Source organism: Brassica rapa, chromosome A01, assembly GCF_000309985.2.
Source record: "Brassica rapa cultivar Chiifu-401-42 chromosome A01, CAAS_Brap_v3.01, whole genome shotgun sequence".
NCBI classification, from domain to species: domain Eukaryota; kingdom Viridiplantae; phylum Streptophyta; class Magnoliopsida; order Brassicales; family Brassicaceae; genus Brassica; species Brassica rapa.
In genome coordinates, this window is record NC_024795.2 from 5,699,041 (window position 1) to 5,724,691 (window position 25,651).

Sequence of the window (25,651 nt, forward strand, 5' to 3'; positions counted from 1 at the left end):
TTACTTTTTATAAAACCATACACTTACATGCCTTATCAATCTATGTGGTTTATGATTTTAAGTTTTTAACAAGATAGCTATTTTTGATCCAAAAAAAGTTAGCTATTTATGGGGAGAAATAGCTAACAAAATGAGATTACTACCCAATATGGAAAATATTTCCATTATTATATCAAAGTTGTCTGAATCGAAATATGGGCTATTTTGTCACGTCGGTGGATATAAGTCGAGTCTGGCACGTACTGCTTCGTGCCCGTCCAACTATATGGAAACAGGAAACGTGGAAACTAAAGAGACAGTTAAACAATACTAATTCCAATTTAGTGTATTTATTCTTTGACAATTTTTATAGACGTTGACTTGTAAGAAGGCATGCCCTGAATAATTGGATACATTCTCGGCATGGACAGTGTTGATTATACAGGATAAAGTAAATAACTATATTGTTTAATACTATTTCTGCCATAACCGCTCTGAATATCCGAATGCATGGACCTACAGATATGTTAGGCACAAAAACCCTTTAATTTTAAACAAGAAAACATAAAACTTCGAGAGAACTATTCAAAGAAATTAAAGAAGACAAGCCACTGAAAATAGAATTCAAGAAGAATGATGATATTAGTCGGCTTTTAGCATCGTCGATTACGAGATATATTCTGCGAATGATTGTGTGCCGTCTTGGACTTGCATAAAAATAAATTCACTATAAACCACATAATTTGTTAAATCTTTTATTTTGAGTTTTTTTCATGTCAGCGTTATTTATAGCGTTTTTAGACCATCTCCAATGGCTTACTCTATTTTTTACTCTAAAATAGAGTAACTCTATAATAGAGTTTGAATTTGCTCCAATGGTACTCTATTTTAGAGTAAAAAATAGAGTAATGAATAAAAAAAAACAAATTACTCTATATTTGGAGTAAACATATTTTTCACTCTATTATAGAGTGAGAAATAGAGTACCATTGGAGCATTTCTTACTCTAAACTCTATTTTAGAGTGAAAAATAGAGTGTGGTTGGAGATGCTCTTACATTACATAATCAAATTATGTATTTAATTATAATGTTGAGTTAACAATTCTAAGGCTAAATAATATATATGAATTTGAATTCAATCATTAAATCATTTATAGTTTGGGTATCTCTAACCCACTCTATTTTTCTCACTAAAATAAAATTTAGAACAAAAATGCTCTAATGATATTCTATTTTTCACTCTATAATAGAGTAAAAATGAGTTTATATATATATATATATAGAGTAAATTGTTTATTTTTGTTTATCGATCTATTTTTTAATTTTAAAATAGAGTACCATTGGAATCTAACTAAATTCTATTTAGAGTTATTATATTTTAGAGCGAAAAATAAAGTGAACCATTAGAGATTGTCTTAGACCAATCATCAAAATTCAGATATATTCTTATCAATTAATCAACATTTGGCCAGGCAAAAAAATGAATATATTCGTAGACACAATTTTAACAAACTTGCACAAAGGATTAACAAGGATTTATCAATGATTTTATAAGCCTTTACGATTCCTACCATACTCCTTATCAATTTTAATAAAAATGATTTATAATCTTTTATAAATCTTTATAAGCATTATACTTTATTTTATAACTCTTATAAATAGTTTATAAGTCTATTAAAATATTTCTAAGATCATATAAACGATTAAAAAGTTTTAGAAAATAATATTATAAATTTTAAACTTATTCTTTAGTTTTGGACTATTACAACTGATTTTGTTTTATATTTTTATAAGCGATTAATAAGGCTCTAGAAATGATTTTATATGCCTATATATTCTCATATATTATTTATGAAATTTTATAGCCAAATTTACAAGATTTTATAAACAATCTTAAATTTTTTTTTATCATTTTTAATGATTTAAAACTTTTATCAAACTTTACAAATTTTAATAAATGATTTTACATGGTTTAGTATATAATCTTTCAACTAACTTTTTAACTATTTTCATTTAAAATAGATGAAACTATAGACAGAAGGTGATTTATGTTAACAGTTTATAAGCTGAGAGTTTAAAACGTCAAAAGTATTAATTGAGTGATTTTATCCTGATTCAAAATAATTAAAGGGTTTATCACTAAACACCATATATAAGAATTGTAGTTTCAAAATTGCACATTCATTCCTCCCATTATAAAACGTAGGTTGCTACTTGTCCTATTTTTAAGTTGTTCTATATATAGTTAGAAAATAAAACCTTGAAAATATATGATTCATATATTTAAAAAAGTCATGCTACGAGCCTAAGGTATCAATAAGTTAAATTGATAATGATACTTGCAATATTTACAAAAAATCAGTATATGTTGTATGACTAGATTGCAACCATGTAGTTGCACACGCTCATCACGTGTAATTTTGTGTTCTTCGCAATTCAATAAAATATAAACCCGTTCATGTCACAATTAGCAGTACGTATTTGCTTAACTAATAGTACAGGATGAAAGTAAACGTTTCTGAGAGAATTGACTAAAGAGACGCATGGGGTTGACTTCGACCGCTTAACAAACCGCATGAAAATTGCAGTTTACTTCAGGATTCCCCGCTTTGGTCAATGGATGTGATTCGGGTTGCATATTATTAAAAACTTAAACTATTTAAATTGCATCAAAATATGATTCAGTTTTTGGATTGTTTATTTATGTTCAGAAGTATCAGCTGCTGATATACCCAACTTTTTTTGTTTAAATGCAACGGAATAGTTGCGAGTATTATTTGTTTGAAGAACAATCTTCCGAGCGTATGTAAACTAGACATAATTGTTTACAATTAAACCTCATATAATTAGATATACAAAAAATCAAGCTATATTGAAAATAAAAAAAACACGGCAACAAGAAAAGAAAAATAAAAGAATTCACAGAATTAATATTTTCCCATGCAAATATATATTTTGTTATTTACAGCAGGTGACTAAGATATATAATTCACTTCTTTTTTTTTTTGAAATCAGAACGAATCGTGTTGCCTTGCTAAGCCTATATATGTAAAATATATACTATTAAATATTAATTTGAAAAATCGCGTCAGAATTCATATATGAATGTCTACATTTTAATTAATTATCTAATAAAAATAGCGAAAGCTCCAGCTGTTTATTTAAATCTTGTAGAATATGGTATAGTCTTGAACAGATAAATAAGCTCCAAAAACGTATTCGGGAAAATGCTGTGTCCTGAGTTTATCCATGTACGTAGCTAGGCAACATAGATATCTAACTCTTAAAGTAACTGGGTTTACATGTTGCCGGTGAACCGGCTCCCAAAAATTATCAAACCCTTGAATTTGAATACACCTGGATTATAAAAAAAGAAAAGAATATATACTCGCAAAAGTATTTGAAAAAAATATTATATCTCAATTTCTTTTGATAAGGTTGCCTTTTTGGAATATTGATTCATTTGTTTTCCCACTACACATAGCAATTAATTTTTGCCATCAGTGAAAATAAGTGGCATGCAAACATCGGCTCATTCCATAAGTCCAATCCAAAGCACAGACTATATATATATATATAACTTGGCTCATTCCATAACTCCAATCCAAAGCACAAACATAAAACAATACAAACACACAAAACTCCAGATAGAGACAAAGATGGCTTCAATTCCAACAGTCCTCGTGAAAACAATGTTCCTCGTACTAATCTTTGTCTCTTTTACAATCTCTCCAGCAACTTCAACGGCACCTGAAGACTGCGCAAGCGAGTCAGCGAATCCGTGCGTCAACAAAACTAAAGCTTTGCCTCTCAAAATCATAGCAATTGCTGCAATACTAGTAGCAAGCATGATTGGTGTTGGAGCTCCTCTCTTTAGCCGGAACGTGCCCTTCCTTCAACCTGATGGGAACATTTTCACTATAGTTAAGTGTTTCGCCTCAGGGATTATCCTCGGAACCGGTTTTATGCACGTTTTGCCTGATTCTTTCGAGATGTTATCATCACAATGTCTTAAAGAGAACCCGTGGCACAAATTTCCCTTCTCTGGGTTTCTCGCTATGCTGTCCGGTCTAATCACTTTAGTCATTGATTCAATGGCCACGAGCATCTATACTAGAAAGAACGCAGTTGGGATCATACCCCATGGGCATGGTCACGGCCCTGGAAATGATGTTACTTTACCAACAAAAGATGGAGATTCTGCGGATGCACAACTCTTGAGATATCGAGTCATTGCTATGGTTAGTACACATATCATTTAAAACCGAATTTTAATCGACGGTATCATTTTAATTATATATAACCGAATATAAATATGATGAATATATATAGGTCTTGGAACTTGGAATCATAGTTCACTCTGTGGTCATTGGACTATCTCTAGGAGCAACAAGCGACACTTGCACCATTAAAGGACTCATTGCAGCCCTTTGCTTCCATCAAATGTTCGAAGGCATGGGTCTTGGTGGTTGCATTCTCCAGGTATATAAAATTATATATAATAAACTTTTTTCTTTATAAAACGTTAAAATTACAAGTAATAAACTTTTAATGTTTGAGATATTTTCAGGCTGAGTATACGAACTTGAATAAGTTTCTTATGGCGTTCTTTTTTGCAATAACAACGCCATTCGGAATAGCCTTAGGGATAGCTCTTTCGACAATTTACAGAGACAATAGCCCTAGTGCGTTGATCACTGTAGGATTGCTCAATGCATGCTCCGCTGGATTGCTCATCTACATGGCGCTTGTAGACCTTCTAGCGGCCGAGTTCATGGGACCAAAGCTTCAAGGTAGCATCAAAATGCAGATCAAGTGTTTCATTGCGGCTCTTCTAGGGTGTGGTGGCATGTCCATCATCGCCAAATGGGCTTAACTAATTGCCCGAATAGTACTCCGGAACTGAAGTCATGTGTGGATTTTGTTGTCGAACGATTACAAGATACTTACGTGGTATCTTAATGTTTTTTCATATGCATGTAACTGTGATTGGAACCACGACCCCGAGTATTTCCTTCTGTTTAGGGGAAGTAGTTCTTGTTGTATAATGTTTTCGCATCTCATTCAAAACAAATAAAACTCTTTTTCAAGAAAAGCAAATTATAGAAAATAGAATGATATGTTACGTAATCTAAATTCGTCAAGCGGAATGCCAATCATTGGAACATTAATGGTGAATATAGTCTATATATAAGTAGGCCGGTACACTGTACACATGTCCATTGTTAACAACATGCACACCATACTGCTTCAGTTCTGAAATTTACTTTTCTTATCTGAAGCGTTTCCTTTAGTGTGATACTCAGAGTTCTACCGGTTGACTTTAACCCAATACATTAGATTTGTTTGGTATTTCTAAATATCTACACATTTTAGTGACTACCCAAATGATGGTGATCCAATAAAGTGGTAATATCTAGAAATGTATTACAAAATGACAAAAGAAAGAGTTGGGTTCTCTCAACACAGCACCCATTACAGCATAATACTTGAAAAGGAAGTTAGTTCCTTACCTTATTTTTTAAGTCTATTGGTGTCCACTACGTTGAAAACCCATTTTCAGACCACACAAAGGGAATGAGCTAGATCGAAGCCCGGTGAGGGAAAGACAACCAATATATCCCGCAAGGCCGCAAGTCCTAGTCCAGAAAATTTCTGACTATATTTTTGTGATCTAAAAAGGTATGTCAATAATTTCTTTATTAGCCAGTCAATAATCTATATCGCATAATTGTTACAAGTTAAAAAATGTAAGGCAAAATTAGAATGTCTTAAACAAAAGAATCGGTTGCAGACCAATTGGTTATTGCATATTGCATTAACCATTAACATTTGTACGGTATATCACATATACCCAATTCAAAAACAATAGTTAAACCTTGACAGTGATGAAAGAAAATAATTGGGAATATGGTTACATCATGGCGTCACCAAACTAATTCCTTTTTTTGCTAAATTAACTACTTCAACTTGTTAAACTTTCACCAAACTTGCCTCCATGCCTATCCATCTTCCTATAACTTATGTCCCTATAATTACATAAACAAAATTATGAGTGACATTTAATTTGAATATAATATATTATGCGATATGAGATAGCTAGTGATTTATTTAAGAATTTGTCTTCTAAATCCATTATTTGACCAACATGTAATTTTTAAATGTGAATTTCAATTCCTCAAATTACTTATTTCCATTTATTTGGTGTGATACTGGGAAAAAACTGTCTCAAATTTTTACTATAACCAAATAGCAAGGATGTCAAAATGAGTTAGACCGTTCAACTCATTGCATCTACTAGTGAGCTCGGATCTTTCATGAATTAGCTCGGTTCAGCTAATTTATTATATGAGGTTCAATATATAAATTCAAACTCAAGTCATCTAGATCATGAATCAAATGAGATAACTCACGATCTAATGTAAAAATAATTATAATAAAAACAAAATATTAAAATACATTTTATAATATTAAAAGTATAACTTCTATATTAGTTATCTATGTTTTATCAATTTCAAATGTAAAATAAAATATCAAATAAGATAATTACGAGTAATATAGGAATTATCTCTTAGGAATAGTTTGCTTTACATTTTAATTTAAAGATATATATGAGACTATGAGTGATATAAATATTTTTAACATTTTCTATATATATCTATAAAAAAATTGGTTTTAAATTTTAATTTTAGAAGATAAATATTATTAATATAGAAATTTTCATTATTTAACATAAGAAAATAGAAGTTTCCGATATGTATAAATATATATATATATATTTTTTTTAATTATAAAATTGATCAAACTCATGAGTTGTCTCATATTCATTAAAAGTCGTTCATGTAGCTCGTAATTTAATTTAAATTCTCTTATTAAAATTATTTATTAAATAAGCCTAAAATAGAAAATTTGTGTCGATGAAAAATCGAATTGAGCTGGAAAGCTCATGAGATATAACTCATTTTAGCACCTCTACCAAACAGTCGACTCTAGATTGGAGTTGCGATGGTATTCTTCTTTGATGTGGAAATACTTCTAATCATATTTTCAATTGTGTTTCCAGAAACAAGCAAATTCGACACAATAAATGGAACATGTAAAAATAGAATAGAACAAACGTACCAAAAATCAGTTCCTTTCTGAGAGGGAAATTAAGGCAATCAATAACATGTATATTATCCTAAAGTTCAAATATACTATAGCACAGCAAACATAATAAAATTTAGTTTATATTTTCCATGGAATTATTGAGTTAGCCGACATAAAGATAGTGGACGATATAAAACATATTCTTATCCTAAATAATATAAGTGTTATGTTAACTAGTAAACAATAATTTCTTCATAACCAACAATAAACGGCATGAAAAGAACCGGAGTACATTACTGTATAAACCGACTCATCGAACAGGTGCAGATATATAGACATTGAACAACCGAACAGTACACAAAACTCCAAAAGAAAAAGAAGAAAAAATGGCTTCAACCTCAACACTTCTAATGAAAACAATCTTCATCTTACTTATCTTTGTCTCTTTTACAATCTCTCCGGCAACTTCAACGGCGCCGGAACACTGCGGAAGCGAGTCAGCTAACTCGTGCATCAACAAGGCTAAAGCTTTACCTCTCAAAATAGTAGCAATTGCCACAATCCTAGTAGCAAGCATGATTGGTGTTGGAGCTCCTCTCTTTAGCAGTAACGTGCCGTTCCTTCAGCCCGACGGGAACATTTTCATTATCGTTAAGTGTTTTGCCTCAGGGATTATCCTAGGAACCGGTTTTATGCACGTTTTGCCTGATTCTTTTGAGATGTTGTCATCACAATGTCTTGAAGAGAACCCGTGGCACAAATTTCCATTCTCCGGGTTTCTCGCTATGTTGTCCAGTCTAATCACTTTATTCATTGATTCCATGGCTACGAGCATCTATGCTAGCAATAACGCAGATGGGGTCGTACCGTATGGTCCTGTAAATGGTGTTACCTTACCAACAAAAGTTGACGATTCTGCACAACTCTTGCGCTATCGAGTCATTGCTATGGTTAGTACACATATAGTCGTATTAAAAAACGAACTAGATCTTGATCCGCGCTTCAAAAATGCAGATTTTTTTACAATAAAAAATTTAATAATGTTAATGATTTTTATATGTTATTATGTTACAATATTGAATTATATCAAAACAAATTTTTTTATAAAGTTATATGATTTATGAATTAATTTATTTAAAATTTTGTATGTATATTCTTATGTAACTCTCTCTTAGGTCCAAACATTTTATCTGGTTCGAATAAAAACCGATCCGAATCGGTTCAGATCCAAGTCTACGGCAAAGTATCTATTCGGTATATTTCAGACCCGCAGTGTCGGTTTAGGTTTGAATTCTACAGAGATCTGAACCGGCACCCTGAGTATCTAAAATGTATTGTGTATATTAAATATATTTTTCTGTTTCAAATATATCTTCGGTATCACGATTATTCTTTTGTGTTTCAGATTCGGTTTTCGGTTAATGTTTCAGATTTCAAATAAAATGTTAGATTTTTAGAAACATATTTCGTGTATACGCATAAAATTTTGAATATAATTAAAAAACTTTAAAGTATTGTCATGTTTCTATACATTATGTTTTACATAAAAGTTTTACATTCTGTATATAAAAAAATTTGGTTCATATAATATGTTAATAAATGTTGTAAATCAGCCTTTATGTGGAGCGGATAAATGATCATCAAAGCTGACAATATAAACTATATCTAAATATTATCTTTCTGGTATTTGAAAATAAATGCTATTATAATTATTTTCTGTTAATAAGCACAAAATCTGGTCGCAAAATCTTTTAGTTTGGTACAAATATTAAATGTATTATATGGAGTTGATTAATTAATGTGATATAAAATATAATATTCTAATGAAAGGGTCCAACAATCTTTTATAAGTAGATTTTTAAAGATTGTTTCCCTTTTAATAATATATATACTTATCGACGGTATAATTTTAATGATATTTAACTGTATAAATTTTATGAATAAGTAGGTATTGGAACTTGGAATCATAGTTCATTCTGTGGTCATTGGACTTTCTCTAGGAGCAACAAATGACATTTGCACCATAAAATCACTCATCACAGCTCTTTGCTTCCATCAAATGTTCGAAGGCATAGGTCTTGGTGGTTGCATTCTCCAGGTATATAAAATTATACATAAGAAATATTTATTTTCTTTCAAAATGTTAAATTGTAAATAATAATACTTTTAACGTTTGGATGTTTTCAGGCCGAGTATACGAAGTTGAGTAAGTTTCTTATGGCGTTCTTTTTTGCGATAACAACTCCATTCGGAATAGCGTTAGGGATCGCCCTCTCGACAATTTACAGAAACAATAGCCACAGTGCATTAATCACTGTTGGATTGCTCAATGCATGCTCCTCGGGATTGCTCATCTACATGGCGCTTGTGGACCTTCTAGCGGCCGATTTCATGGGACCAAAGCTTCAAGGTAGCGTCAAAATGCAGATCAAGTGTTTCGTAGCGGCTCTTCTAGGGTGTGGTGGCATGTCGATCATCGCCAAATGGGCTTAACCAATTCCATGGAGAGTACTGCGGAACTGAAATGTGAAATTTTGTTGTCGAACTAAAAACCGTTTTTGAGTCTCGATTCTTTATCGTTTCTTTCCATTACAAGATACGTGGTACCTATCATGTGTAATGTCTTTTAAGATGTATGTATGGTGATTGTGAAAGTGCAAGATGGGTCTCATATAGAAATTAATACATATAAACATTTTTTCAGAACAACAATACATATAAATACTATATTTTCTTTATGATACAAAGTAAATAATGAAGGTTTCTCTTACAAAGAAAAAAAGTGTAAATGATATTAACATAGATATATTGTATATTTTTAATATTGATATATATTAAATGATATTTTCTACTCATGATTTTTGATCATTTGTATCTGTTTATAACAAAAACTCCGAATCACTGATAATAATTTTTTTGTTTTGGGATGTTTAATAATTTTAATAATTTATATTTTTTTTAAACTATGCAAAGTTTAAAATTAAACAAAAAATGATAGAGAATACACTAATTTGTTTAATCAAATCTTTATTATTCAAAATCATTATTTTTCAAAATATGGAAGTGTCTAATGTGGCTAATATATATATATATATATATTAGCCACATTAGACACTTCCATATTTTTTATTTAAAGAAAGAATGAATAACATTAATAATTAATTTATGGTTAGTTTAATATGAAGTTTATTATATATTTAGATGGATTAACTTATTTCTTTGAAAATTGTAAAAATCATTGTGGTGATAACACATGGCTATCTCAAATATTGTAAATGATTCACAAATAATATATAAGAGATTTTGTGGCTTCCTCTAACCAATTTACCAAGGAAGAGATATTTTCATATTTTCCTTATGGAATATTTATAAATCATGTACAAAAGTTTTTGGAAATCTTTCCTTGATGATTTTCCTTTCTCCAAAATAAATCTTTGATTCCTTGGATTCCAAATAACTTATAATTTATCTCTATGTCAGCTTCTACTCCAGTCTTCAAGTCAGCTATACAACTTCAAATCATGTAGCACTTTTTGTACTATTTCACAACTGGTACATAAACAACTTAGGGAGGTTGTATTTTTCGGCTTCTAAAACTCTGTCGTCACTGTGCTGAGAATATCCCACTGAGGATTGAGTTTTAGAATACAATCTGCACACAGTCATATCAAGCACCATACTTCTTGTTGTACTCTATCATCCATCTTGTCTTTAAGATCTCATCAGTGACTTCGGTGACCACTCTAATACCAATTAAAACTTCAAATAGGTCTGATATAAAGAGTAATACATACATGTACAATGTTTTATTATGACACAAAGTATTACAGCATGAAATAATGAATGTTTCTCTTATAAAGAAAAGGTGTATTACTAATCCTCTTTCAAGTCTACTTATATGTCCCACTTAAAAAACAGTAGCCTAACATGTTCAATCATCTATACATAATACAAGAGCCCTCATGACACTTTAGTCCTTATGTTTTGTGTTCACATACATTGAACTCCAAAATCTTTATGTTTAGGATGGTGCCGAATACAAAGCACCTCATAAAATACTTAGGGGCTGTTTGTTTCACCATTTGTCATCTCCATCCAAATGATTCATTCAGATGATTCATTCAGATGATCCATTCAGATTTTTGTGATTGTTTGTTTGTCCATCCACATGGTTCATCAAGATGAATCATCTAAATGGATCTTATGTTTGTTTCTTTATTTTCATTTCCATTCAAATGAGTTTAGTAAACAAATTACCAAAATACCCTTGTGTTGGTTTAATCATATGTTTGATATTAATTATAACTATACTACATTTAATTATTTAGTTTAATATATTTACATTAGAATTTTTTCAAAATGAACGATTTTCTTTTTGCGATTTGGGCGAAAAAAAAAGATTTTTCGGTTTTAGAGAGAAAACACATTTTTCGGTTTTGGCGGAAAAACAAGATTTTTCGGTTATGGCGGGAAAACGAGATTTTTCGGTTTTGGCGGGAAAATACAAATTTTTGGTTTTGGCGAGAAAACACATTTTTGCGGTTTTGGTGGAAAAAGACGTTTTTGGTGGGAAAACGCGTTTTTTGCGGTTTTGGAGGAAAACACGTTTTTGCGATTTTCGCGGGAAAATGAAATTTTTCGGTTTTGGCAAGAAAGCGAGATCTTTCGTTGGAAAACGCGTTTTGCGGTTTTGGCGAAAAAACGCGTTTTAGCGGGAAAATGCGTCTTTACGATTTTGGCGGAAAAATACGTTTTTGCGATTTTGGCGGGAAAACGCGTTTTTGCGGTTTTGGTGGGAAAACACATTTTTCAGTTTTGACGGGAAAGCAAGATTTTTCGGTTATGGCGGGAAAAAGCGGTTTTTTTTGTGTGGTTTTGACGGAAAAACACGATTTTGGCGGGAAAGGGTGTTTTTGCGTTTTTTTGCAGTTTTCGCGGAAAAAATGAGATCTTTCGGTTTTGGCAGGAAAACGAGATTTTTCGGTTTTGGCGAGAAAAATGAGATTTTCGGTTTTAGCGGGAAAACACGTTTTTTTTTGTTTTGGCGGAAAACGTGTTTTTGCAATTTTGGTGGGAAAACGTGTTTTTGTAATTTTGGCGGAAAATTGCGTTTTTGGGGTTTTGGCGTGAAAAAATAGTTTTTAAGTTTTCACGGGAAAACGTGTTTTTGTAGTTTTGTCAGTTTTCGTATATGACAAAAATGATATTATGTTTAGGTTTGTAATTTATGAATTACATTAGGGGCATAATAGACTTTATATCATTTTGAATGAACCATCTTCATTCAAATGATCCAAATTGGTTCAGCTGAATGGACTTTAAAATTAAGCCTAAATTTCCAAAAGTCATCCGGATGATCCATCTGAATGAATTGCACTTTTAGTACCTAAACAAACAAAACTCTCATCTTCATCCAAATGATCCATCCGGATGGAGAAACAAACAGGCCCTTAGATTTCTCACTCTAGTCAACTTCTCAAAACATAGATATTTCTAAGTTTTGTACAAAAACTTTTGAAAATATTTCCTTGATGATTTTCTTTTTTTTTTTTCCAAAATAAATCTTTGTTTTTTAGTCCCCCTAGGGTGAACCTCTTAATATAATTTGAGAATATTTTGTTTCCTTTTTTAAAAGATATCGAACTTGAAATAATGAAATCCTATTGGTTGGTCAACCCAAGAATAACTCTTTATAAATCGGCTTTTTCCACATGCTTATGATAATGTTTGTTTCCTGTATTACAGGAACTTATTGTTGCCAAGTTCTTTATTGTTTATAACTAATTTAGGAAATGATTAGGGAAAAGACATGGAAATCATTAAATTAGAGTAGTTATTACTTCAGTGGCATTGATATATAAATATTTTATAAGTTTTAGGGTAAATCTATATTTGTACTTTTGTTTTAATAATATAGATAAGCATATAAACAGTAAACAATTCAAAACACATAAAAACTCCAAAAGAAAACAAAGATGGCTTCAACTCTAACGGTCATCATGAAAACAATCTTCCTCGTACTCATCTTTCTCTCTTTTAATATCTCTCCGGTAACTTCAACGACACCAGAAGACTGCGGAAGCGAGTCAGCTAACCCGGCACAACAAGGCTAAACCTTTGCCTCTCAAGTTCATAGCAAATGCAGCCAGTGATTGTGATAATGACATTTAAGCACATTTTCACTATTGTTAAGTGTTTCGCCTTAGGGATTATCCTTGGAACTGGTTTTATGCACGTTTTGCTTGATTCTTTTGAGATGTTGTCATCACTATGTCTTGAAAGAAATCCTGGCACAAGTTTCCAATTTCCGATTTTCTCTCTTAATCACTTTGGTCATTGATTCCATGGCTACAAGCATCTATACTAGCAAGAACGCAGTTGGGATCTGATGCAGCGCATCCTCATCGGGTTTTTTTTTTTTTTTTGTAACAGCATCCTCATCGGTTTAGCATCTCGTTTACACACTAAACCGAGTTCGTGTAGTCCTTATCTATTTAGGAGTTTGAGCTTTATCTTTTAGTATTAGTGGCTTTAATTATATGTTTAGATAATTCTTTTTCACGTGTTTTTCTTTAGGGTTATCAACGATCCCATTATATAAGAGACTCATCTCCTCTTGTAAAGGTCACGACTTATTTGATTAATAATATTAAGAGCTTTTCAACTCTAAGCCTTGTTCTCGGATAGAGCTAGATTTTCAACTATCTCAAGAAGGCAAAGATTCTTAGTGCATGTTTATTACAGGTCTCTTAGGTTGGGTCTCTTATATTACGCTAAGAGACCCAACCTAAGAGACCTGTAATAAACATGCTCTTAGGTATTCTCAGAATCAATAGCTAGGTTACTTGCGTTATTCGTAGCTTCCGGCCGCTACACCAGGATCATACCACATGCACATGGTCACGGCCCTGGAAATGATGTTACCCTACCAACTCTTGCGATACCGAGTCATTGCTATGGTTAGTACACATATGGATGTATTCGAAACCGAATATTAATTGATGATATCATTTTAAATGATATAGCCTAATATAAATCTTATGAATACATAGTGGAACTTGGAATCATAGTTCAGTACTTTGTGGTCATTGGACTATCTCTAGGAGTAACAAGTGATAGGTGCACCACTAAAGGACTCATCGCAGCTCTTTGCTTCCATCAAATGTTTGCATGGGTCTTGGTGGTTGCATTCTCCAAGTATATAAAATTATATCTAAAAATTATCTTATGTCAAGATGTTATAGAATTGTAACTAATAAAATTTTAATGTTTGAATCTTTTCAGGCCGAGTAAACGAACTTGAAGAAATTTCTTATGTCGTTTTTTTTTTTTTTGCGATAACAACACCATTCGTAATAGCGTTAGGGATCGCTCTTTCGACAATGTATAGAGCCAATAACCCCACTGCATTAATCACTGTGGGATTGCTCAATGCATGCTCCGGTGGATTGCTCATCTACATGGCGCTTGTTGACCTTCATGCGGCCGAGTTCATGGGACCAAAGCTTCAAGGTAGCGTCAAAATGCAGATCAAGTGTTTCATTGCGGCTCTTCCAGGGTGTGGTGTCATGTCGATCATCGCCAAATGGGCTTAACTAAGTTTCCGGATAATACTGCAGAACTGATGTCATGTGGATTTTGTTGTCGAACTAAAAACTGTTTTTGGTTTAAGTCTCGATTCTTAATCGTTCTTTTCCCTTTACAAGATACTTATCTGTCATATTTTATGTCCTTTTGTACATATGTATTGTGATTGGTCCTAGGGATGAGCATTCGGATACCCGTTTGGGTTCAGATCGGGTATTTCGGTATAGAGATATAGAATCCTTTCGGGTATTTCTACACTTCGGATTGGATTCAGGTATTTTATGTCCGGATTCGGTTATTTTTGATCGGGTTTCAGATATTTGGATTTTCAAGAAAAAAAATTAAAACTTCATTGTTTAAGTTTTTTATATTTAAAATATACTTTTAATATAATTAGTTTTCTAATTTTTAATAGATTAAACTATTAATAGATTTTGAAATAAAAATTTAAAAATAGAAAAATACTAATTTAGTTGTTGTTTTGAAATTTTGGATGCAACTTTTGTTAAAGTAAAAAACAAGAACTTGATATATGTTTTAAGTGAGTAGTAAATGATTTTTTCCATAATTATACACATATTATCTGATTTTTAGCCGTAGTATCAATATAGTTCTTTTCGTATAAGTGTATTTATTGTATTCGCATCACATTTACATAAAAACAAACTTTTTCAAGATTAGCAAATTATAGAAAAAAAATATTTGTTACGTTTTTTAATTCGGCAAGCTGGATGCCAAACATTAATGGAACATTAGTAACATTAGTCTATATATAAGTAGGCCGGTACACCGTACACATGCCCATTGTTAACAACATGCAATCTATACTGCTTCAATTCTGAATTTTACTTTTCTGATGTGTTCGACGCGGATTCTTTGGTGATATTCATATTTTTACCGGCTGACCAATACCATTAGATTTGTTTTGGTAATAACATCCTTCAAAACAAGAAGTTAAAGCAGTAACCAAATGATGGTGATCAAGATCCAATATAGTGTAATCTTTAGAAGTATATTATAAAATGACAAAAGAAAGGTTAATTAGGTTGTCTTAACAGCACCCATAACAAATCCCTTTACAGCAGAATACTTGAAAATTAGGCAATTTCATATAGTTTTTCTTACCTAACATTTTCGTTTTTAGTCTATTAGTGTTCAATCTGAAACCCATTTTTCACACCACACAAAGGGAATGATATTGAAGTCCGGTGAGGGATAAGACAACCAATATCCCGCAAGTAATAGTCCAGAAAATTTCGGTGACTATTTTTATGATTTTAAAAACTATCAAGTCAGTTTTGTTTCAAAGGAAAAACTATCAAGTCAATTATCTTTTCTTTATTCGCCAGTCAATAATCTATATCAGATAATTGTTACAAAAGATAAGCAAAATTAAAGACAATTTGAAAGTTGGTCGTATTAGAATGCCTTAAACAAAAGAATCAGTTGCAGAGAAATTTGTTACTGCACATTGCATATATGACATACCATTAATTATATATATTACGGCATATTACATAATATCCAATACAAAAGAATATTTAAACCTTGACAATGATATGAAAGCAAATAATTGCGAATATGGATAAATCAGCGTTACCAAACCAATTCATTGTTTTCTAAATTAACTACTTCAGCTAGTTAAACTTTCACCAAACTTGCCTCCATGCCTAGCCATCGTCCTTCTAACTTATGTCCCTAGACGTGCATAAATAAAATTATAAGTGACATTTAATATGAACATAATATATTATTCGAACTGGCTAGCAAGATGTTTTATAAATTATTCGATATTTTTCAATATGTCTTCAAATCCTTCATTTTTGACCAACATATTAATTTTAAATGTGAATTAAATTCTGAAAATCAATTTTTTTCCTTCTATTTTTGGTACGATTTTGAAGAAGTGTCAATAACTTATTTACGATCAAAACACTCGACTGCAAATACTTATTATTTGGGTTTGCGATGGTGTTCTTCTTTGATGTGGAAATATTCTAAGTCTTTTTAAAAAAAAAATCCGACATAAATAAACGAAACTTGTAAAAATAGCATATAACAAACGTCCCCTGAAAGAAAAACAGCTCTTTATTCAAAGGGAACAACGAGTTTAAAAACAGCTCTTGATGTACGGCTAACTCCATAATTTCATGGAATATATCAATACTAATTCACTTAAAAGTATGACAATCAAAAACATGTATATGTGTTAGCAAAAAATAATAATAATAATGTTAGCAAAAAAAAATCAATAACATGTATATTATCCAAAATTCCAAATATACAATAGCGCGTAAACTCAATAAAACGTTAATTTATATACTCCATGAAATTATGGAGTTAGCCGTACATCAGATATAGTGGACAATATAAATCATAATTCTTATCCTAAAGAATATAATAAGAGGTATGTTAATAACTAGTAAACAATAATTTCTGCACCACCAACAATAAATGGCATGAAAAGAACCGGCGTACATTACTATATAAACAGACTCATCGAACAGGTGCAAAGACACACAAACAACCGAACAGAACACAAAACCAAAAGAAAAAATGGCTTCAACTTCAACACTTCTAATGAAAACAATCCTCATCGTACTCATCTTTGTCTCTTTCACAATCTCTCCGGCAACTTCAACGGTGCCCGAAGAATGCGCAAGCGAGTCAGCGCACCCTTGCGTCAACAAAGCTAAAGCTTTGCCTCTCAAAATCATAGCAATTGCTACAATCCTAGTCGCAAGCATGGTTGGTGTTGGAGCTCCTCTCTTTAGCCGTTCCGTGCCGTTCCTGCGACCCGATGGAGACATTTTCACCGTGGTTAAGTGTTTTGCCTCGGGAATTATCCTCGGAACCGGTTTTATGCACGTTTTGCCTGATTCTTTTGACATGTTGTCATCCAAATGTCTTGAAGAGAACCCGTGGCACAAGTTTCCCTTCACGGGGTTTCTCGCTATGTTGTCTGGTCTAATTACTCTAGCCATCGATTCCATGGCTACGAGCCTCTATACTAGCAAGAACGCAGTTGGGATCGTGCCACATGGTCATGGTCATGGTCATGGTCACGGCCCCGCAAATGATGTTACCTTTCCGACAAAAGATAATGATTCCGAGACTGCACAACTCTTGCGATATCGAGTCATTGCTATGGTTAGTAGTAGTACACATGTTGACATATTAGAGAAACTGAATAATAATTGACGTTACCATTTTATTATTTCTTGAATTTTATAGACATTACAAGTATTAAATACATCATTGTTTTAATATTTATTGATATGTAGGTATTGGAGCTTGGAATCATAGTTCACTCGGTGGTCATTGGACTGTCTCTAGGAGCAACTAATGATACTTGCACCATCAAAGGACTCATCGCTGCTCTTTGCTTCCATCAAATGTTCGAAGGCATGGGTCTTGGTGGTTGCATTCTCCAGGTATATTAATTTATATATAAGAAAACTTTATCTTCTAACAAAATGTTAAAACTGAAAATAATACTTCCAATGTTTGAGATGTTTTCAGGCTGAGTATACGAACTTGAAAAAGTTTGTTATGGCATTCTTTTTCGCGGTGACAACGCCATTCGGTATAGCGTTAGGAATCGCATTATCAACCGTTTACAGAGAAAACAGTCCCAATGCGTTGATCACCGTTGGACTTCTCAATGCATGCTCGGCCGGATTACTAATTTACATGGCCCTTGTCGATCTTCTAGCAGCCGAGTTCATGGGGCCAAAGCTTCAGGGTAGCATCAAAATGCAGTTCAAATGTTTCGCAGCCGCTCTTCTCGGCTGTGGTGGAATGTCGATTCTTGCCAAATGGGCCTAACTAATAACCGCGAGATGTTGCGGCATGTGGAGTTGGCTTTAGGTTTGAGTCTCGATTCTCTATCGGTTTTGCTTCCTTACAATGCACTTACGTGGTACTATCTACCACATTTGGAAGAACATGTATGTTGGTAGATATTTAATAATGTGATTGTTCCCACGAGTCCATAGTCTTTTTAATGTTCCTTTTTATTTTCTTGTGGTTTAACTTTGTCGTGTGATGTTTTGGCATGTTGTATAATACTAATAAAACGTTTGTTTCTTTTACATGATTAGAAATTCAACTATAACTAACTAATTACGGCTGTGTAATCTAAATCCGGTAAAGCTACAACCTACAGGCCAATAACTGAAACAGTATCTCAGTCTATAGAATTAGGCCAGTACATAGGCATAATCTATAAAGTTAGGCCAGTACATAGGCCTAGTCTGTAGAATTAATTAGGCCATTATTTAGGCCCATCGTCAATTTACCTGCATACCAAACTGCGTCAATTGTATTTACAAGGTCTAAGATCAGCTCTATGCAGGGGCGGCTCATGTCGAGAGGTGGTAGGAGAAAAAAGCAAGCTCAGCAAATGTCGTAAGACTCATAACGGTCTTTGAAAGCTTCTGGTTTAACTTGAAAATCCATCTCCAGTTGTAGATTTTTTTGCTTGAAAGAAGCTGGTCTGATAATACTAGCAGCCTATTTAGAGCATCCGCCAGGCCCGTGCCTTCCATAAGGCTGATGAAGCAAGAGCTTCAGGCCACAAAAAAAATTATAATTTTTGAGGCCACATTTTCAAAATATAAATATAGTTGAGTGGTTAAAAATATTGGTTTTGACTTCTTAGTTTAAGTATTTTCTTTTCTGTATTGTGATTTTCTTATACTTTTAAATGTCTCTGTTTTTATTTTAATTATGTTCACGTTGTATTTATCTTTTGTTTTAGACAACTGATTTGTTATTTCTTTTGTTTCTATTATCTTTGCTATTTATAACCATTTGTTATCATTGGAGGTTTTCTAATCTCCATCATTGCATATGAAATTATAGAAAGTAAAGAAAAATGTAATGTGATTGAAGGTGTATGTGAGAAAGAAACTAATGTTAGAATATAATGGTTCAAAAATATTTTTCTCTAAAACCTTTTAACAAAAAAAAATGGTTCAAGAAACTACTAAATGTGATTTAATATTTGTTAAAAACACTAAACAATATAAGTACAATATCAATTAATAGTCTACTATTCATCTAAATTTTTTATACAGGACTAAACAAAAATATGTTTCTCTTAGAAATAAAATATTGTTATATTATATATAGTATGTTGATAAAAATATCATTAAATAGCATAAGCCACTATTTATAATTATGCTTTAGGCCACAAAATATATTGGGACGGCACTGGCACCCGCAATAGTGTTATTCAAAGGGGAGTCCTTAGAAAAAGTGTATTTTGATTTTTTAAGTATTATTTTTTTTTTCTTTTTTAGATAAAGAAAAAATAAATATCAACCAATCGCGGATCGCCACATGTCGCCGGGACCCGCAAATAGTGCAAGGATTCACTAAGAAAGAGTCCTTTTTTAAGAGTTTTAAGGATTGAATCCTTAGCTTTTGGTGGAGTCCATCGATTATTTAATTATTTTTTTCCTAAGGACTCTCCCTTAAAGATTCTTATTGCGGGTGCTCTTAAGAAGATAGGCAATTGATATTGTTAAATCAAAAACACAGATACATTGGTTAAACTGAAATATTTAATTTTGTTGTTATATCGACAAAATAAGGCTGAGAAAATTACATCTGAAGACACATTTTTACTTTTTTTTTTTTTGTCATCTATTAGATTAAAATTCGATTTGCATCAGTTCTTACACAAAGCCGGCAAAGGTATGACACCTTTCCGGAGCCAAGAGCCGGCGTGGTACAAGAAACCACCCGGAGCCAAAGAAAAAACTAAACTCGACTACACAGTTTAAAGAAAACAGGGAAATAAAGAAGCCTACCAATAAACTGGATAACAAGCATAAATTTCAAGAAAGACGAAGCTGAAAGAACCGGAAGCAGGATTGATCGAGAAAGCGAAATAAGCCTGAATTATTGGGGTTGAACGAAGATCTCCTTAAACCGTTCCTCTAGGAACCACGAGCAATCATACACTTACCACCTCTTCTACACAAGAAGCCAGGAGAACACAACTCATCAACCCGAGCAGCCAACGAAGGACACGAACACGTTTGGCGATTGACCACTCTAAGACTATCGCAATTGAGCAAAAGCTCCAAAGCTCCTTACTAAGAATACCGGAAAACCCGTAGGCTTCATACCAAGGGACAGCACAGCTTCATACCAAGGGACAGCACAGCTTCATACCAAGGGACAGCACAGCTTCATACACATTTTTACTTTCTAATATCATTAAAAAACACATCCTACTTGCAACACACATTTATTATGTTTATTGTCCATTTCACCCCTTAAACAAGATTCCCTCTTTTTTTTTTTTTGGACAAAAATTCTCTCTCTCGTTAGTTATTTTTTTCCTACCAAAACTTTCTCTTTACTCTCTCTCTCTGCTTACTTATTCTTGGATATTTCTTTGTTATTAATAGTGATTGTTGCAAAATCTTTGGAACTTTTTTTTTGAGAAAACGTCTCTTCTTCTTGATTCTTCTGTTTCATTTTTCCTAATCATATTTCTCTGACATTTTACTATCACTGATTTGTTCCACGAGTCGTTTACCTGAGTCGCCGATTCGTTCGCCTACCAGAGTCGATGCCATGTTCGACCCCAAGAAATGAGAAACCCAATTGGATATTCTTCTCTGAGTCTGTCCAGCTCGTCTTAAACCTCCCCAAAGTCTCTCAGCTGATACTGATCCGAAGATGAAGCAAAGTTTTATGATGTTTGTAGTGGTCGGAGATTTAGTCATTGTAGCATCCTTATGATGTTGCTGGATGTTGTTGTATAAATCATGTCTTTCACCAACTTTAGTCGAGACGTTATATTATTCGTTTTGCTTGGTGTTTGTAGGGATACATAATAAAGAAAATTAATTTGTTTCATAAGCAATGAACAAATCTGAAATCTTGGTTAGAAGACACAACATTAGCATAGTCAGTATAATTGCGCTTATAGTTGGATCAAGTTAGTTTAAATGAGAATTCTTGAACGAGAGTTCTTGAATCATGTTCATTCAGTTTTTTTTTTTTATAATTTTTTTATATAAATAACTATATTTTTTGTATAAGTGGATGGTAAAAATGGCTTGAATTTTTGGTGTCAAAAGTTAGTTTTTAATTTCTTCTTTCTCTGTAAAACCATGGACAATGCATCTCTTTTTGGTTTCCAATCACCTTATACACCATCCATTGCATACCCATACAAGATAACCCATTTATAAAACATCACCCACAATACACCCATCCATGAGATACTCATACACATATTCACGATACAAGGTCCACAACACACCATCCACGATAAACCCATCCATGAGATTCTCATGCACATATTCACGATACAAGGTCCACAACACACCATCCACGAGCCACTGTCCAAGAACCACCCATTCATAAGCCTTATAACGATACACAAGTTTCCATATATCATTGTATTAGTACTCCACATACTCTCATGCATGGTTCATATATAAGATCACAAAGTACAAGCCATTGCATATTTGACCTTGACCATTTATCTTCTATCCACACATTGTTTGTCCACAAATTTTTATGTACTAATTACTAAAGTATATCAAAATGGATATCAAAATGTAGATAATTTTTTTTTACAATTGATTATACCAAAAAATATATTTTATACCTTTTTCACGTTTAAAATACAAGCATATATGAAGGAGTCAATGAAAACAATCTCAAAACCTATAGACAACCTGTTTTCCACCATTCAATATTTGATCAATTAAATAATTTGTTTTTTTTTACTTTCGTTTTATGTTTGAACTATATTCTTACATAACAAAAGCCACTAGGTTATACGATACACAAGGGTATTTCTGCCATATATTGGTTTTGAAAACAACAAATGTGTTGCTCAAACATAAAGTGTCTCTGAACGCTAAAGTAAAGACAAATGTGTCTCAGAGAGTAACTCACTCAATAAAGTTAGATAACAACTTAGGGTGAGGGAAATAAAAAGCTTTAATGGGTAAGTTGCAGAAAAGCGAAAGTGCGTTTAAAAACTACTCATTCCGTTTCAATATAGATGATGTTTTAGAAGGTTTGTTTTGTTTTAATTTGCATGAAGTTTTGAGATTTTAAAGAAGTTTTGAGATTTTAAGGTTAACTTTAACTTTATTGGAAACTGTTCAACCAATTAGATTTTACAATCTTTTTTATAATTGATTATCTGATTTTAAAATTATATGTTTAAAATATTTTTCTAAAGAAATGTAATTTTCTTAATCTTTGTGTACTATTACAAGACATAGCTATTTCAACAACTACAAAATTTTGCAGAATACAAAATAAAGAACATAAAAGTAAATCTACGTTTTTGTTTACAAAAAAAATATAGATAAACTTCCATTAAGCAAGAAAAGTGAATAAATAGATTAATTGATTCCATTCATATTATTTGATCATATGATAATAATATTTTAGACTCTTGGAAAAAAATTAGACTCTTAAAAATTATATAATGTTATAGTTATATAATATATGATAGATCAAATAATATACAATATAGTTTAAATGAGAAATATCATTAAATATCCATAAAAATATTTTATCACAAAAAAATAACTCACAAAGAAAAATAACCAAAATAGTTTTCACTAGAGAAATTAAAAACACTATCCATAAAGTTAATTGGTTAAAAATTAAAGTTTAGTTATTTGAAAAGGAGAGTTTATGGTTTTAGGATTAGAGTCTAAAGTCTAAAATTTATGAATTTAAGATATAAAATTTAAATAATAATTTTTTATTGATATTTATATTGTATTATTCACTAATGGTACATTAGTTTTTTACTCTTTAAGGAATATTATTTTGGTCATTTTTTCTTTGTATGTTATTTTAATGATAAAAAATTAAAGAATGTTTTAGGAGAATTGTCCTTAAAAATTATTTCACATTTTATATTCATCATTTCCTAAATCTTATACAAAAAATACTCTATCATTGTAACTTTGTAGATTTTAAATTATCTAAAATTTGATTATATTTCTCATTATTTCACGATCATATAATATAATCAATCTAAACCTTACATATGTATCTAGGGGAGTGTCCAAACAATGAATAGGGGAAGCGTGAGCAGCAGTGAATGAGCGAAGACATTGAAATATGTGGTTTGACAATCTTGTAAATTCATTAGCTTCTGTTCGATAGAGTCGTACCATTTTCATTTTGGCCACTATTATGTATGTACGTGGCATTGATCCCAATCCAGGAAAATATAGACAATTATTGGACAGAGACATGGCAACGTTTCTTGGACGCAATCATCGTAATTCGTGAATTCACACATCGCATTCATCGTTCTAATTTGGTTTATATTCTTTTTTTTTTTTTTTTTATATCCCTTATATACTAAAACGCAAGTCGCCTAACGAATTAAAAGCTGCCATGTGGAAAAAATTTAGAAAAAAAAATTGCCAAGTGGAAAAGTTTTACAATTTTTTAACAGCATAAATGCAAAAAAAAAAAAATTAATGCAAAAACATTTTTGTCTCTTTATCTTAACTGTTTAATTTTTTTTTTAATATATACTAAAATCCCTAAGATTTCTCAGCCATGAACCCATGATTTTGTAACAGTTACTCTTTCTCTACATAAACTCAAAATGCCTATAACGTAAACTGATCTTTACTTCTTTCAGAAAATTTTAACTCCTAAATTCTTTGTAACAAATTCTCTCTAAAATATGATAGATCGAAAACTTCTACCGTAACCACAATATCAAGTCTACCACTCGGGATCCATATCAACATAATCTCTGGCCAATATGTGGCACAAGAATATTCTTCAAAATCTTTTCATGAATTGAGAAAAGAATCACAAGTTTTATCCGTGCATAGTAGGCTGAAGAACTCAAAGTCCTGGTCAGTAACTCTGGAAACACTCAAACTCTTCTAATCTACTTATTGCTTTCATTTTCTTTGGGTTTAATAGTTATAAGCAAAAACTACATAGTGGGTGAAAACCAAACAAGTCGATAACATTTTCAAACCGGATTAGATCAGTCCTGGATTTTGTTATTTTGTATTGTGCTGATAATTCAGGGAGGGAAGGAGAGTAAGAGTGACTTACCTTAAAGCAAACGTACAAGGCCTTTAAATTTTTGAGACATGCCACATCCGGAAACAAGTGTATTCTTATTTATTTTTGGATAATGTCTCTTATGTTACTCAACTTACTTTTTGAAACTTTTTTTGTAGCTTTGAATAAATTTTTATCGTGGCTAACAAATAGTGATGTGATGCCTCTTTTAAAAGTGTGGAAAGAAAACAAAAAGAAATTAGCACTTTTTGCTAAAAAAACCTAGCACTTTTTTGGTAAAATTGGGTATGTTTATAATTTCACAAATTTTTTTATAAAGAGTATTAGAGTGTATTCCTTTTAATTTATAAATAGTATTAGAGTATATTCTACTATGGTGTTACCGACAAAATTGGGTATTGTTTATAATTTCACAAAAAGAAATTTATAATAGATCATATTCAAGTATTTTACGCTTTTTTTTTTGTTAAATAAAAATTTGACTATTTTATTCATGTTTAATATTATTTTTTATTGTTTATTATACTAATCATTAAGAAATTATATTTTTGAAAAGTCTTATTAAATAAAAATATGAATAATACTGAATAGATTAAATATAATATTTTAAATATAATAAAAATTTGACTTCGTGCATAGCACGGGATGATATACTAGCATGTAATAATTAAAGAATTTTAAAACCTTTTTTAGTGGGAGGAGGGGTCTCTTGTCTAGACATGCACCGTACATGATATGGTCCAAATTTGAAATATTTATTACACGACAACTATAATGACTATGGACTGAAAGTGTCGTTGGGGCAATCGAATTTAGACTCTTTCTATTTCTTTGATAATTTATTTTATTTTTAATAGCGAAGTATGATTCTTCTTATTTTAATATTTTGTGGGGTTGGAAAGATAAAAGATACTGCCAAACCGTAAGAGTATATAT

General features: G+C 31.7%; 3 protein-coding genes across 3 annotated transcripts; all 3 read left to right on the plus strand.

Moving 5' to 3' along the window:
* Positions 1–41: 41 nt before the first annotated feature.
* Positions 42–5,080, plus strand: LOC103857691 (fe(2+) transport protein 1). Its single transcript, XM_009134917.2, has 3 exons — positions 42–4,221; positions 4,313–4,462; positions 4,551–5,080. Exons 1-3 carry the CDS (start codon positions 3,499–3,501, stop codon positions 4,854–4,856), a joined length of 1,179 nt encoding a protein of 392 aa, XP_009133165.2. The 5' UTR covers positions 42–3,498; the 3' UTR covers positions 4,857–5,080.
* A 274-nt stretch (positions 5,081–5,354) lies between these two features.
* LOC103857703 (fe(2+) transport protein 1) lies at positions 5,355–16,451 on the plus strand. Its single transcript, XM_009134927.3, has 3 exons — positions 5,355–8,019; positions 9,018–9,167; positions 9,257–16,451. Exons 1-3 carry the CDS (start codon positions 7,456–7,458, stop codon positions 9,560–9,562), a joined length of 1,020 nt encoding a protein of 339 aa, XP_009133175.1. The 5' UTR covers positions 5,355–7,455; the 3' UTR covers positions 9,563–16,451.
* LOC103857713 (fe(2+) transport protein 1) lies at positions 13,397–20,506 on the plus strand. The gene is made up of 4 exons (XM_009134936.3): positions 13,397–13,822; positions 13,887–17,806; positions 17,941–18,090; positions 18,179–20,506. Exons 2-4 carry the CDS (start codon positions 17,213–17,215, stop codon positions 18,482–18,484), a joined length of 1,050 nt encoding a protein of 349 aa, XP_009133184.1. The 5' UTR covers positions 13,397–13,822; positions 13,887–17,212; the 3' UTR covers positions 18,485–20,506.
* The last annotated feature ends 5,145 nt before the right edge of the window (positions 20,507–25,651 follow it).

Coding starts and splice junctions, on each gene's coding strand:
- LOC103857691 (XM_009134917.2), top strand. CDS start 3,499: ATGCAAACATCGGCTCATTCCATAAGTCCAATCCAAAGCACAGACTAT. Junction 4,222..4,312: donor GATATCGAGTCATTGCTATG/GTTAGTACACAT, acceptor GAATATATATAG/GTCTTGGAACTTGGAATCAT. Junction 4,463..4,550: donor TTGGTGGTTGCATTCTCCAG/GTATATAAAATT, acceptor AGATATTTTCAG/GCTGAGTATACGAACTTGAA.
- LOC103857703 (XM_009134927.3), top strand. CDS start 7,456: ATGGCTTCAACCTCAACACTTCTAATGAAAACAATCTTCATCTTACTT. Junction 8,020..9,017: donor GCTATCGAGTCATTGCTATG/GTTAGTACACAT, acceptor ATGAATAAGTAG/GTATTGGAACTTGGAATCAT. Junction 9,168..9,256: donor TTGGTGGTTGCATTCTCCAG/GTATATAAAATT, acceptor GGATGTTTTCAG/GCCGAGTATACGAAGTTGAG.
- LOC103857713 (XM_009134936.3), top strand. CDS start 17,213: ATGGCTTCAACTTCAACACTTCTAATGAAAACAATCCTCATCGTACTC. Junction 17,807..17,940: donor GATATCGAGTCATTGCTATG/GTTAGTAGTAGT, acceptor ATTGATATGTAG/GTATTGGAGCTTGGAATCAT. Junction 18,091..18,178: donor TTGGTGGTTGCATTCTCCAG/GTATATTAATTT, acceptor AGATGTTTTCAG/GCTGAGTATACGAACTTGAA.